This window comes from Oncorhynchus clarkii, chromosome 20 (genome assembly GCF_045791955.1).
Source record: "Oncorhynchus clarkii lewisi isolate Uvic-CL-2024 chromosome 20, UVic_Ocla_1.0, whole genome shotgun sequence".
Classification (NCBI taxonomy): Eukaryota; Metazoa; Chordata; class Actinopteri; order Salmoniformes; family Salmonidae; genus Oncorhynchus; species Oncorhynchus clarkii.
The window spans coordinates 80,222,320-80,236,461 of NC_092166.1; the positions used below are offsets into that span (position 1 = coordinate 80,222,320).

Genomic DNA, 14,142 nt, shown 5'->3' on the forward strand with positions numbered 1-14,142 from the left:
CACAGTGAAAATAACCCAAATGAATTGACAAGAAAAAGAGAGTGAGTGGTCTTACCTTTCCGAACCAGCCATCGCCGATCTCTTTCAAGTACAGAAGACTCTGGCGGCCGACTTCTGTGGATTTCAGGAGTTGGACTTGGGAGACAGATTTAAAAAAACAAAAACTGAGGTTTTAGAGAATGACCTTACGACACAACTATTATTCAGCATTGGTTTTATTTCTGACAATGACTCTCTAATTCCAAGCCTCAGAAAAATGTAATCTGGCCAAATACAACACCATCGTCCTGCGATATGAGTCATCCATCTTGCAATAGGTCAACTATCCTCTAAGACACAATCTTCGCCAGGTTGACTTGTTTTGATATTACACAAAAATGTGAGCAAAACACATGGTCCAAAAAATAGTTTTTTTGGGGAGGGGTTAAAAATATATATACAGTAAAATGACCAGGAATTCAGCTAAAAATGAGTTGAAATACTCCCACAAATAAAAACAGAAATATGTGATCGTGTCTCAATGTAATCAAGGTTTGAAGTTATTTTTCTATTAAAATACAATCTGTTTTGGGGGTTTGGTACAAGTTGTGGTCAATTTGCAGTGTACAAATTATTATAAACATGTTTCCGACACACCGACCATGCACTCCAACAAAAAATTGCCCCGCAGCTGAATGTAGTTGCCTACCCCTGCTCTCCCTCTTTCAGTCAGTAGCAGAGCATCCTGTCCCCTTGCTGCATCCTGACCTATATGTCAGTAGCACAGTGATGACCTGTGTCCTGCATCTATCCTTTCCTCTCCACTGCACACACCAGCCTGTGCTCTCTCATTCTCAGCCTGCGCTCTCTCTCACTCTCAGCCGGCGCTCTCTTTCACTCTCAGCCTGAGCTCTCTCACTCTCAGCCTGCTCTCTCTCTCACTCTCAGCCTCGGTCATCCTACTCTCAGCCTGCACTCTCTCCCTCTCAGCCTTGGTCATCCTACTCTCAGCCTGCACACTCACACTCTCAGCCTGCTCTCTCTCTCACTCTCAGCCTCGGTCATCCTACTCTCAGCCTGCACTCGCTCCCTCTCAGCCTTGGTCATCCTACTCTCAGCCTGCTCTCTCTCACTCTCAGCCTGCGCTCTCTCACACTCTCAGCCTACGCTCTCTCACTCTCAGCCTGCGCTCTCTCTCAGTCTCAGCCTGTGCTCTCTCACTCTCAGCCTGCGCTCTCTCACTCTCAGCCTGCGCTCTCTCACTCTCAGCCTGCGCTCTCTCACTCTCAGCCTGCGCGCTCTCTCACTCTCAGCCTGCGCGCTCTCTCACTCTCAGCCTGCGCTCTCTCTCAGTCTCAGCCTGAGCTTTCTCACTCTCAGCCTGCGCTCTCTCACACTCTCAGCCTGCGCTCTCTCACTCTCAGCCTGCGCTCTCTCTCAGTCTCAGCCTGTGCTCTCTCACTCTCAGCCTGCGCTCTCTCACTCTCAGCCTGCGCTCTCTCACTCTCAGCCTGCGATCTCTCACTCTCAGCCTGCGCGCTCTCTCACTCTCAGCCTGCGCGCTCTCTCACTCTCAGCCTGCGCTCTCTCTCAGTCTCAGCCTGAGCTTTCTCACTCTCAGCCTGCGCTCTCTCACTCTCAGCCTGCGCTCTCTCACTCTCAGCCTGTGCTCTCTCACTCTCAGCCTGCGCTCTCTCTCAGTCTCAGCCTGAGCTTTCTCACTCTCAGCCTGCGCTCTCTCACTCTCAGCCTGCGCTCTCTCACTCTCAGCCTGCGCTCTCTCACTCTCAGCCTGCGCTCTCTCTCAGTCTCAGCCTGAGCTTTCTCACTCTCAGCCTCGGTCCCAAAAACATCCAAATGAGAATGGACTGACGGCAACATTAATCCTCTGTCCTTTCCCCTCTCTCATTCCCTCCATCTCTCCATCCCTCTCTCCCCCAACAACGACTGATGACTCTCACAGAGGAGGACAGACAGATCTTCTGTGGCAATGTCACCCCCTTGCCCACCCCCCAGACTGGCCACACAGACCCCTCCCTGTGTGAGGGCCATATCTGACGCCCATTCCCTGTAATGTTCCAGAGGCCAGTCATTCCCTGGGATGTGGGCGCTCGCTCATCCAGAATCTGTTGTGAAGAGAATCCCAGCCATTGTCTGGGTACTAACTCTGGGACTGTATGGTACCAGCAAGAACCAACCACACAGACACACATACACTAGGCCTATTATCTAGCAGCTCTGTGACACAGTGGTGAACAGTGTTGGGGGTTAATGCATTTCAAAAATAACCCGTTACATCATCAGATTACGCATTACTTTTTAAAAATGTGGTAATATTATTCTAGTTATTTTGTAAAACAACGCACATGCATTCTCTTTCTGGTGTGCTTCCATGATCTCCACTCGTTTCCTCATTTAGTTCTGGAGCATGAACACAAAGGTGAAGAAATGTCATGACACGAGTCTGTCCATAGAAATGTACTGAGGGCACACCTCTGATCTTCACCATTTAGCAGACACTCTTACCCAGAGCGACTGACAGTAACGGGTGCACACATTTTCATACCCGTCCCTCTCGTGGGAATGGAACAACACAATCTTGGCATTGCAAGGACCACGCTCTGCCAACTGAGCCACATGGGCCAGTAGATACATCACCACGCTCTGCCAATTGAGCCACATGGGCCAGTAGATACATCACCACGCTCTGCCAACTGAGCCACATGGGCCAGTAGATACATCACCACGCTCTGCCAACTGAGCCACATGGGCCAGTAGATACATCACCACGCTCTGCCAACTGAGCCACATGGGCCAATAGATACATCACCACGCTCTGCCAACTGAGCCACATGGGCCAGTAGATACATCACCACGCTCTGCCAATTGAGCCACATAGAGGGTTCTACGGTGTACTCTATACATCTTTTAAGATTTTGAATGAAAAGACAGGAAATCTTTACATTTGACTTTCAGTATACATTGCTAATGAAGCAGCATTTAATTAACCAGGCAAGTCAGCTAAGAATAAATTCTTATTGACGGCATACACCGGTCAAACCCAGACCAATTGTGCGCCGCCCTACGGGACACCCAATCACAGTCAGTTGTGATACAGCCTGGATACGAACCAGCCTGTCTGTAGTGAAGCCTCTAGTACTGAGGTGCTGTGTCTTAGACCACTGCGCCACTCAGGAGCACACTTGTAGACTAGCACAGGAAAGCAGTGCCACAGATGAAAGGAGAAACTACAGATCAAACCTTCTCCCATCTTTGGTTGAGCGCCCGTGACTCGCCGACAGATTTCTTGATTTTGTCTATATAACTAGTAATCGCATTACTTTCCACACAAAGTAATATTTTAAGGTAACGTGTTACATTAATGAACTAGTAATATGCAATAACTAATCCCAACACTGGTAACTAATCCCAACACTGGTGGTGAACTGGGCATCTAGTGATAACTGACAATTTAGACTAGAGTTTACACCATTACTTCTGAAATGGCTTCTAGAATGGCTTGGAACGTTCAACTTATTAGAACTTAGAACTCGCCTTAGAACGTCTTCAATTCCGGACTTCTTCTAGCCATGTACTATCACACCTGATTTAACTAATCAACTGTCCATTAAGCCTTTGATTAGTGGAATCGGGTGTCTTAGTGCTGGGTAGGAACAAAGGCCTGCATAGCCTGTGGTTCTCCAGGACCAGGGTTGAAGGACAGACCAAAGAGGACCATAGTAACAGCCTCTCTCTCTCTCGCTCTCAGCTGTGTGTTGTTGAGGGTCGGTCTATACAGAGGCCGGCTACAAGACAGATGAGAAGACGAGGAGACTAAATCACTCAGGGCCAAATGGAATTCCCATTATCTTCATGGCAGCAGCACACAGTCTGATCTCCTGGCTGGAGCTGAGGCCCTGGTCAAAGGTAAGGCACTATAAAGCGACCAGGGTGTCATGATCTCCTGGCTGGAGCTGAGGCCCTGGTCAAAGGTAAGGCACTATAAAGCGACCAGGGTGTCATGATCTCCTGGCTGGAGCTGAGGCCCTGGTCAAAGGTAAGGCACTATAATGCAACCAGGGTGTCATGGTCTCCTGGCTGGAGCTGAGGCCCTGGTCAAAGGTAAGGCACTATAAAGCGACCAGGGTGTCATGATCTCCTGGCTGGAGCTGAGGCCCTGGTCAAAGGTAAGGCACTATAAAGCGACCAGGGTGTCATGGTCTCCTGGCTGGAGCTGAGGCCCTGGTCAAAGGTAAGGCACTATAATGCAACCAGGGTGTCATGATCTCCTGGCTGGAGCTGAGGCCCTGGTCAAAGGTAAGGCACTATAAAGCGACCAGGGTGTCATTTGGGATTCACCTTTGGGCTGCTGATGGGATAATGTAGTGCTGTCCTTGGAATGGAATGGAATACTGACATGGGATAATGTAGTGCTGTCCTTGGATAATCCTACACAGCCAGAATGGAATACTGACATACTGGAGTTGTGGAACTCAATGGGGTTATGGAGGTTTTAGTTGAATGTGTTTGACCAAGCACACGTTAGTGTGTGTGTTGTGCATGTGTGTGTGTGTGTGTGTGTGCGTGCGTGTGTGTACATATGTGTGTGTGTCTGTGTGTTCACACCAGTGAACCCCGTGTGAGTGTATGTGTGATAGTATAGCACAGCTGTATCAGGGTGGGTATTATTATTATTATTATATTATTATATTATCGGGGACCATTTCTGACTCTGGACCCAGCCAAGGTCTAAATGTATGGGGTTGGCAATAATACAAGCCACACCTTCCCCCTTCTGTCTTCCACCTTTCCCCCTTCTACCTCCCCCCTCTGCCTCCCCCCTCTGCCTCCCCCCTCCACCTCCCCTTCTGCCTCCCCCTTCTACCTCCCCCCTCCACCTCTCCCTCTGCCTCCCCCTTCTGCCTCCCCCCCTGCCTCCCCCTTCTGCCTCCCCCTTCTACCTCCCCCCTCCACCTCCCCTTCTGCCTCCCCCTTCTACCTCCCCCCTCCACCTCTCCCTCTGCCTCCCCCTTCTGCCTCCCCCCCTGCCTCCCCCTTCTACCTCCCCCCTCTACCTCCACCCTCAACTCCCCCTCTGCCTCCCCCCTCTACTCCCAACACAGCTACAGTACACAACTTTGGTGAGGGGGGCTGTTGACTGGATCCACCTCCCAGAAACACAGCATACACAATTATTACCGTAACAACAGAGTCATTACACACACAAACAGAGGGAGAGAGGGAGAGAGGGTGAGAGAGAGAGAGGGTGAGAGAGAGAGGGTGAGAGAGAGACAAAGAGAGAGAGAGAGAGATAGAGAGAGAGAGAGAGAGAGAGAGAGAGAGGGAGAGAGAGAGAGAGAGAAAGAAAGAAAGAAAGATAGTATATCTGTCAATAATCCGACAGCAGCCACATGGTCTTGTGGTGAGATCATAGGGAGTGGTCAGAGCGGATGGAGGTTCTGACTTCAGCCCCCTAACTGCCTAAGCCCCCCGCCCTTAACCAGCCCCGTGTGTCCCTATAGGCCTCCTAATCACTACAGAAACACCATACAGCTATACAGAAAACAACCGCATAGGCCTACAGTACCACAACTTGTTCCACTACTCTTCTGTGATGGTCCACAATCTTATTTCAACATTATGAGTTAAGCACCTTGGGGACAAGATTACTCTCATGTCTCCCCCTCCACTGAAGTGCTGGGTCTCAGAGTAGGAGTGTTAATCTAGGATCAGGTGCATATAATAATATTCATTATGATCTAAAAGACAGAACTGATCCTAGATCAAAACTCCTACTCTGAGAAGCTTCATGTATATTAGCCCAGGCTTTGAGGAACAGTATATTGGAATGGCTGGTCAAGCAGCAGACTGACCTACGAACTGACCCACACCCAACTGTGTGGTACAAGTCATTATTTCGTCTCGACCATCCGATGTCATGAATGTATCTGAATGCATCAGCCCCATATCTTACACGTCAACAGACAAGCAGGGCTATTGTTACGGATAGATAAGGAAAGACTGGGAGAGAAAGAGAGGGAGAGAAAGAGAGGGATAGAGAACGTGGGTTTGGCTCTCGCATGCTTGGCATACCAAGGAGCACTTGTGTAGGCTAGCTGGGCCAGGGTGATTACACTACAGGCAGATGTTTGTTTGTTTGTGTGTGTATATGTGTGTGTGTGTGTGTGTGTGTGTGTGTGTGTGTGTGTGTGTGTGTGTGTGTGTGTGTGTGTGTGTGTGTGTGTGTGTGTGTGTGTGTGTGTGTGTGTGTGGTGGAGTTATCGAAGCCAGCGTGCGGGACACCTGACGAGACTATGTTGGAAAGTGGATTAAACCGTCTATATCCGTTCTATTGTCTAACCTGAAATCACTGGAGAATAAACTGGACGAGCTCTGTCCGAGACTATCCTATCGACGCGATCTGAACAACTGTAATATCCTATGTTTCTCTGAGTATATACATCTAGCTGTTTTTTCAATACATCATCAGGACAGAACGTCAGCGTTGGGTAATCTCAAGGCCCTTTGTGTCTCTTCGTTAACAACAGTGCCACTTTCAAGGAGCAGGACACTAATCTGGACGCTTATAAGAAATCGCTCTATGCCCTCTGACGAACCATCAAATAGGCAAAGAGTCAAGATTGAATCCTACTACACCAGCTCTGTCGCTAGCCGGATTTGACAGGGCTTGCAAACTATCACGGATTAAAGGGAAACTAAGCCGCGAGCTGCCCAATGACGCAAGCCTACCAGATGAGCTAAATACCTTCTATGCTCGCTTCAAGGCAAGCAACACTGAACCATGCAATGGAGCACCAGCTGTTCTGTGTGATTACGCTATCCATAGCCAATGTGAGAAAGACCTTAAAATAGGTTAACATTCACAAAGCTGCAGGGCCAGATATATTACCAGGACGTGTACTCAGTGCATGTGCTGACCACCTGCCAAGTGTCTTCACTGACATTTTCAACCTCTCCCTGACCCAGTCTGTAATACCAACATGTTTCAAGCAGACCACCATAGTCACTGTGCCCAAGAACACCAAGTTAACCTGTCTAAATGACTATCACCCCGTAGCACTCACATCTATAGCCATGAAATGATTTGAAAGGCTGGTCATGGCTCACATCAACACCATCATCCCAGACACCCTGGAGCCACTCCAACTCGCATACCGCCCCAACAGATCAACAGAAAATGCAATCTCTATTGCACTCCACAGTGTCCTTTCCCACCTGGACAAAAGGAACACATACTATACATGAAAATGCTATTGATTGACAACAGCTCAGCGTTCAACATCATAGTGCCCTCCAAGCTCATCACTAAGCTAAGGACCCTGGGATTAAAACATCTCTCTCTGCAACTGGATCCTGGACTTCTAGGTGGTGAGGGTAGGCAACACGCTGACACTCAACACGGTGGCCCCTCAAGGGAGCATGCTTAGTCCCATTCTGTACTCCCTGTTCACCCATTCCCATCAACGGGCCTGTAGTGGAGCGGATCGAGATCTTCAAGTTCCTTGGTGTCCACGTCACTAATGACCTATCATGGTCCAAACACATCAACACAGTCTTGATGAGGGCACGATAACGCATCCTCTCCCTTTGAAGGCTGAATATATTTGGCATGCGGCCCTCAGATCCTAAAGCATGTATACAGCTGCACCATTGAGAGCATCTTGACTGGATGCATCATTGCTTGGTATGCTAACTGCTTGGTATGCTAACTGCTTGGTACGCTAACTGCTTGGTATGCTAACTACTTGGTATACTAACTGCTTGGTATGCTAAATGCTTGGTATACTAACTGCTTGGTATGCTAACTGCTTGGTATACTAACTGATTGGTATGCTAACTGCTTGGTATACTAACTGCTTGGTATGCTAACTGCTTGGTATACTAACTGCTTGGTATGCTAACTGCTTGGTATACTAACTGCTTGGTATGCTAACTGCATGGTATACTAACTGCTTGGTATGCAAACTGATTGGTATACTAACTGCTTGGTATGCTAACTGCTTGGTATACTAACTGCTTGGTATGCTAACTGCTTGGTATACTAACTGCTTGGTATGCTAACTGCTTGGGATCTGACTATAAAGTGCTAAAGAGGGTATTGCGTACGGCCCATATATTACTGGGCCGATCTCCCTGCCATCCAGGACCTCTAAACCAGGCAGTGTCAGAGGAAGGCCCTAAACATTGTCAAAGATTCCAGCCACCCAAGTCATAGACTGTCCTCTCTGCTACCGCACGGCAAGTGGTACCGGAGCACCAAGTCTGGGATCAAAAGGCTCCTGAACAGCTTCTACCCTCAAGCCATAAAAGTGCTGAACAGTTAATCAAATGGATATCCTGACTAATTGCCTTGACACCATTTTTTTTACACTGATGTGGCGGCTCTATGCACACCCACTGGACTCTACACACACACTCACTGGACTCTACACACACACTCACTGGACTGTACCCACACACTCACTGGACTCTACCCACACACTCACTGGACTCTACCCACACACTCACTGGACTCTACCCACACACTCACTGGACTCTACCTACACACCCACTGGACTCTACCCACACACTCACTGGACTCTACCTACACACCCACTGGACTCTACCCACACACTTACTGGACTCTACCCACACACTCACTGGACTCTACCCACACACCCACTGGACTCTACCTACACACTCACTGGACTCTACCTACACACCCACTGGACTCTACCTACACACCCACTGGACTCTACCCACACACACTGGACTCTACCCACATACCCACTGGACTCTACCCACACACTCACTGGACTCTACACACGACACACTGTTTATTATCTATCCTGGTCACTTTAATCTATACTAGATGTACATACAGTATTACCTCAATTACCTCAACTACCTCATACCCCTGCACATTGACTCGGTACCTGTACCTGAGCCCTAGGACCATGCCTCAGGACTACCTGGCATGATGACTCCTTGCTGTTCCCAGTCCACCTGGCCGTGCTGCTGCTCCAGTTTCAACTGTTCTGCCTGCGGCTATGGAATGACCTGACCTGACCTGTTCACCGAACTTGCTCCCTGTCCCAGACCTATTATTTGACCATGCTGGTCATTTATGAAAATTTGAACATCTTGGCCATGTTCTGTTATAATCTCCAGCCGGCACAGCCAGATGAGGACTGGCCACCCCTCATAGCCTGGTTCCCACTCTAGGTTTCTTCCTAGGTTTTGGCCTTTCTAGGGAGTTTTTTCTAGCCAATGTGCTTCAACACCTGCATTGCTTGCTGTTTGGGGTTTTAGGCTGGGTTTCTGTACAGCACTTTGAGATATCAGCTGATGTACGAAGGGCTATATGAAAACATTTGATTTGATTTGATTTACTCCTTGTATATAGTCTCATTACGACTTCGTAACCCTGCACATTGATTCAGTACCTATACTCCTTGTGTATAGTCTCATCTTTTTTCCTTTTTTGAGAATTTTTTGCATTGTGGGTTAGGGGCTCGTAACTAAGCATTTTACAGTAAAGTCTACACCTGTTGTATTTGGCAGGGATAGGCCCAGTAGTGGTCCAGGGCATTGGGGATAGGGGATGGGGATAGGCCCAGTAGTGGTCCAGGACATTGGGGATGGGGATAGGCCCAGGAGTGGTCCAGGGAGTTGGGGATGGGGATAGGCCCAGTAGTGGTCCAGGGCATTGGGGATGGGGATAGGCCCAGGAGTGGTCCAGGGCATTGGGGATGGGGATAGGCCCAGTAGTGGTCCAGGGCATTGGGGATAGGGGATGGGGATAGGCCCAGTAGTGGTCCAGGGCATTGGGGATAGGCCCAGTAGTGGTCCAGGGCACTGGGGATAGGGGATAGGGATAGGCCCAGTAGTGGTCCAGGGCATTGGGGATGGGGATAGGCCCAGTAGGGGTCCAGGGCATTGGGGATGGGGATAGGCCCAGTAGTGGTCCAGGCTATTGGGGATAGGTCCAGTAGTGGTCAAGGGCATTGGGGATAGGGGATAGGGGATGGGGATAGGCCCAGCAGTGGTTCAGGGCATTGGGGATAGACCCAGCAGTGGTCCAGGGCAGTAGGGATGGGGATAGGCCCAGCAGTGGTCCAGGGCAGTAGGGATGGGGATAGGCCCAGCAGTGGTCCAGGGCATTGGGGATAGGGGATGGGGATAGGCCCAGCAGTGGTCCAGGACATTGGGGATAGGGGATTGGGATAGGCCCAGAAGTGGTCCAGGGAGGTAGGGATAGGGGATGGGGATAGGCCCAGTAGTGGTCCAGGGCAGTAGGGATAGGGGATGGGGATAGGCCCAGCAGTAGTCCAGGGCATTGGGGATGGGGGATGGGGATAGGCCCAGCAGTGGTCCAGGGCATTGGGGATAGGGGATGGGGATAGGCTCAGTAGTGGTCCAGGGCATTGGGGATAGGGGATGGGGATAGGCCCAGCAGTGGTCCAGGGCATTGGGGATAGGGGATGGGGATAGGCCCAGCAGTGGTCCAGGGCATTGGGGATAGGGGATGGGGATAGGCCCAGCAGTGGTCCAGGGCATTGGGGATAGGGGATGGGGATAGGCTCAGTAGTGGTCCAGGGCATTGGGGATAGGGGATGGGGATAGGCCCAGTAGTGGTCCAGGGCAGTCGGGATGGGGGATGGGGATAGGCCCAGTAGTGGTCCAGGGCAGTAGGGATGGGGATAGGCCCAGCAGTGGTCCAGGGCATTGGGGATAGGGGATGGGGATAGGCCCAGCAGTGGTCCAGGGCATTGGGGATCGGGATGGGGATAGGCCCAGCAGTGGACCAGGGCATTGGGGATAGGGGATGGGGATAGGCCCAGTAGTGGTCCAGGGCATTAGGGATAGGGGATGGGGATAGGCCCAGTAGTGGTCCAGGGCAGTAGGGATAGAGGATGGGGATAGGCCCAGCAGTGTTCCAGGGCATTGGGGATAGGGTATGGGGATAGGCCCAGGGCAGTTGGGATAGGGGATGAGGATAGGCCCAGCAGTGGTCCAGGGCATTGGGGATAGGCCCAGTAGTGGTCCAGGGCACTGGGGATAGGGGATAGGGATAGGCCCAGTAGTGGTCCAGGGCATTGGGGATGGGGATAGGCCCAGTAGGGGTCCAGGGCATTGGGGATGGGGATAGGCCCAGTAGTGGTCCAGGCTATTGGGGATAGGTCCAGTAGTGGTCAAGGGCATTGGGGATAGGGGATAGGGGATGGGGATAGGCCCAGCAGTGGTTCAGGGCATTGGGGATAGACCCAGCAGTGGTCCAGGGCAGTAGGGATGGGGATAGGCCCAGCAGTGGTCCAGGGCAGTAGGGATGGGGATAGGCCCAGCAGTGGTCCAGGGCATTGGGGATAGGGGATGGGGATAGGCCCAGCAGTGGTCCAGGACATTGGGGATAGGGGATTGGGATAGGCCCAGAAGTGGTCCAGGGAGGTAGGGATAGGGGATGGGGATAGGCCCAGTAGTGGTCCAGGGCAGTAGGGATAGGGGATGGGGATAGGCCCAGCAGTAGTCCAGGGCATTGGGGATGGGGGATGGGGATAGGCCCAGCAGTGGTCCAGGGCATTGGGGATAGGGGATGGAGATAGGCCCAGCAGTGGTCCAGGGCATTGGGGATAGGGGATGGGGATAGGCTCAGTAGTGGTCCAGGGCATTGGGGATAGGGGATGGGGATAGGCCCTGCAGTGGTCCAGGGCATTGGGGATAGGGGATGGGGAGAGGCCCAGCAGTGGTCCAGGGCATTGGGGATAGGGGATGGGGATAGGCCCAGCAGTGGTCCAGGGCATTGGGGATAGGGGATGGGGATAGGCCCAGTAGTGGTCCAGGGCAGTCGGGATGGGGGATGGGGATAGGCCCAGTAGTGGTCCAGGGCAGTAGGGATGGGGATAGGCCCAGCAGTGGTCCAGGGCATTGGGGATAGGGGATGGGGATAGGCCCAGCAGTGGTCCAGGGCATTGGGGATCGGGATGGGGATAGGCCCAGCAGTGGACCAGGGCATTGGGGATAGGGGATGGGGATAGGCCCAGTAGTGGTCCAGGGCATTAGGGATAGGGGATGGGGATAGGCCCAGTAGTGGTCCAGGGCAGTAGGGATAGAGGATGGGGATAGGCCCAGCAGTGTTCCAGGGCATTGGGGATAGGGTATGGGGATAGGCCCAGGGCAGTTGGGATAGGGGATGAGGATAGGCCCAGCAGTGGTCCAGGGCAGTAGGGATAGGGGATGAGGATAGGCCCAGCAGTGGTCCAGGGCATTGGGGATAGGGGATGGGGATAGGCCCAGCAGTGGTCCAGGGCAGTAGGGATAGGGGATGAGGATAGGCCCAGTAGTGGTCCAGGGCAGTAGGGATAGGGGATGGGGATAGGCCCAGCAGTGGTCCAGGGCAGTAGGGATGGGGATAGGCCCAGTAGTGGTCCAGGGCAGTAGGGATGGGGATAGGCCCAGCAGTGGTCCAGGGCATTGGGGATAGGGGATGGGGATAGGCCCAGCAGTGGTCCAGGGCAGTAGGGATAGGGGATGGGGATAGGCCCAGCAGTGGTCCAGGGCAGTAGGGATGGGGATAGGCCCAGTAGTGGTCCAGGGCAGTAGGGATGGGGATAGGCCCAGTAGTGGTCCAGGGCACTGAAGAGCCAGCATATACAGCACAGTATGCCCTGACATTCTTGAAGACTCCTCACTGAAAACACTCCAGTCTACTGCAAGGTTTCCATCACTTCGTCAAGGACAGAATAAAGGCACAAAACTTTTCCCTTTATTGTCTCACCTTTATTTTACCTTATATGTTGTATTCCCTTTGAGAAAACCTGTGAAAGTGACTATATGAATTTGATATGGTTCTCTCTGACAGTCATTCCCTGAACATCCCTCCTCACAGAGCTGACTTCAAATACATAAAGCCTCTTGTGTGAACTGAACCAAACTGAACTGAGAGAGAGAGAGAGAGAGAGAGAGAGAGAGATGGGAGAGAGAGAGAGAGCAATGGGATTAGAGAGAGAGAGAGATCTCAGTAAGAACAAAATATTAGTGTTCCAAAAAAGGTCCAGTCGCCAGGACCACAAATGCAAATTCCATCTAGACACTGTTGCCCTAGAGCACACAAAAAAATTATACATACCTTGGCCTAAACATCAGCGCCACAGGTAACTTCCACAAAGCTGTGAACAATCTGAGAGACAAGGTAAGAAGGGCATTCAATGCCATCAAAAGGAACATAAATTTCAACATACCAATTAGGATCTGGCTAAAAATACTTGAATCAGTCATAGAACCCATTGCCCTTTACGGTTGTGAGGTCTGGGGTCCGCTCACCAACCAAGACTTCACAAAATGGGACAAACTCCAAATTGAGACTCTGCATGCAGAATTCTGCAAAAATATCCTCCGTGTACAACGTAGAACACCAAATAATGCATGCAGAGCAGAATTAGGCCGATACCCACTAATTATCAAAATCCAGAAATAGAGCCATTCAATTCTACAACCACCTAAAAGGAAGCGATTCCCAAACCTTCCATAACAAAGCCATCACCTACAGAGAGATGAACCTGGAGGAGACTCCCCTAAGCAAGCTGGTCCTGGGGCTCTGTTCACAAACACAAACAGACCCCACAAAGCCCCAGGACAGCAGCACAATTAGACCCAATCAAATCATGAGAAAACAAAAAGATAATTACTTGACACTCTGGAAAGAATTAAGAAAAAAAACGAGCAAACTAGAATGCTATTTGGCCCTAAACAGAGAGTACACAGTGGCAGAATATCTGACCACTGTGACTGACCCAAACTTAAGGAAAGCTTTGACTATGTACTGACTCAGTGAGAATAGCCTTGCCATTGAGAAAGGCCGCCGTAGGCAGACATGGCTCTCAAGAGAAGACAGGCTATGTGCACACTGCCCACAAAATGAGGTGGAAACTGAGCTGCACTTCCTAACCTCCTGTCCAATGTATGACCATATTAGAGACACATATTTCCCTCAGAATACACAGATCCACAAAGAATTCAAAAACAAACCCAATTTTTATAAACTATCTACTGGGTGAAATTCCACAGTGTGCCATCACAGCAGCAAGATTTGTGACCTGTTGCCACAAGAAAAGGGCAACCAGTGAAGAACAAACACCATTGTAAATACAACCCATATTTATGCTT

General features: G+C 50.8%; 1 protein-coding gene across 3 annotated transcripts in view; it reads right to left on the bottom strand.

The window, feature by feature from the left end:
• The window catches only part of LOC139376970 (serine/threonine-protein kinase LMTK1-like), a 61,718-nt gene that overhangs the window by 22,365 nt on the left and 25,211 nt on the right, over window positions 1-14,142 (bottom strand). For 2 of the 3 annotated variants that reach the window (XM_071120000.1, XM_071120002.1), the window contains exon 3: window positions 56-135. In XM_071120000.1, the coding sequence (XP_070976101.1) occupies window positions 56-135 (80 nt within the window). Of the gene's footprint in view, window positions 1-55; window positions 136-280; window positions 1,096-14,142 lie in introns of those variants that run through there. The other variant, XM_071120001.1, reaches the window with a different exon arrangement.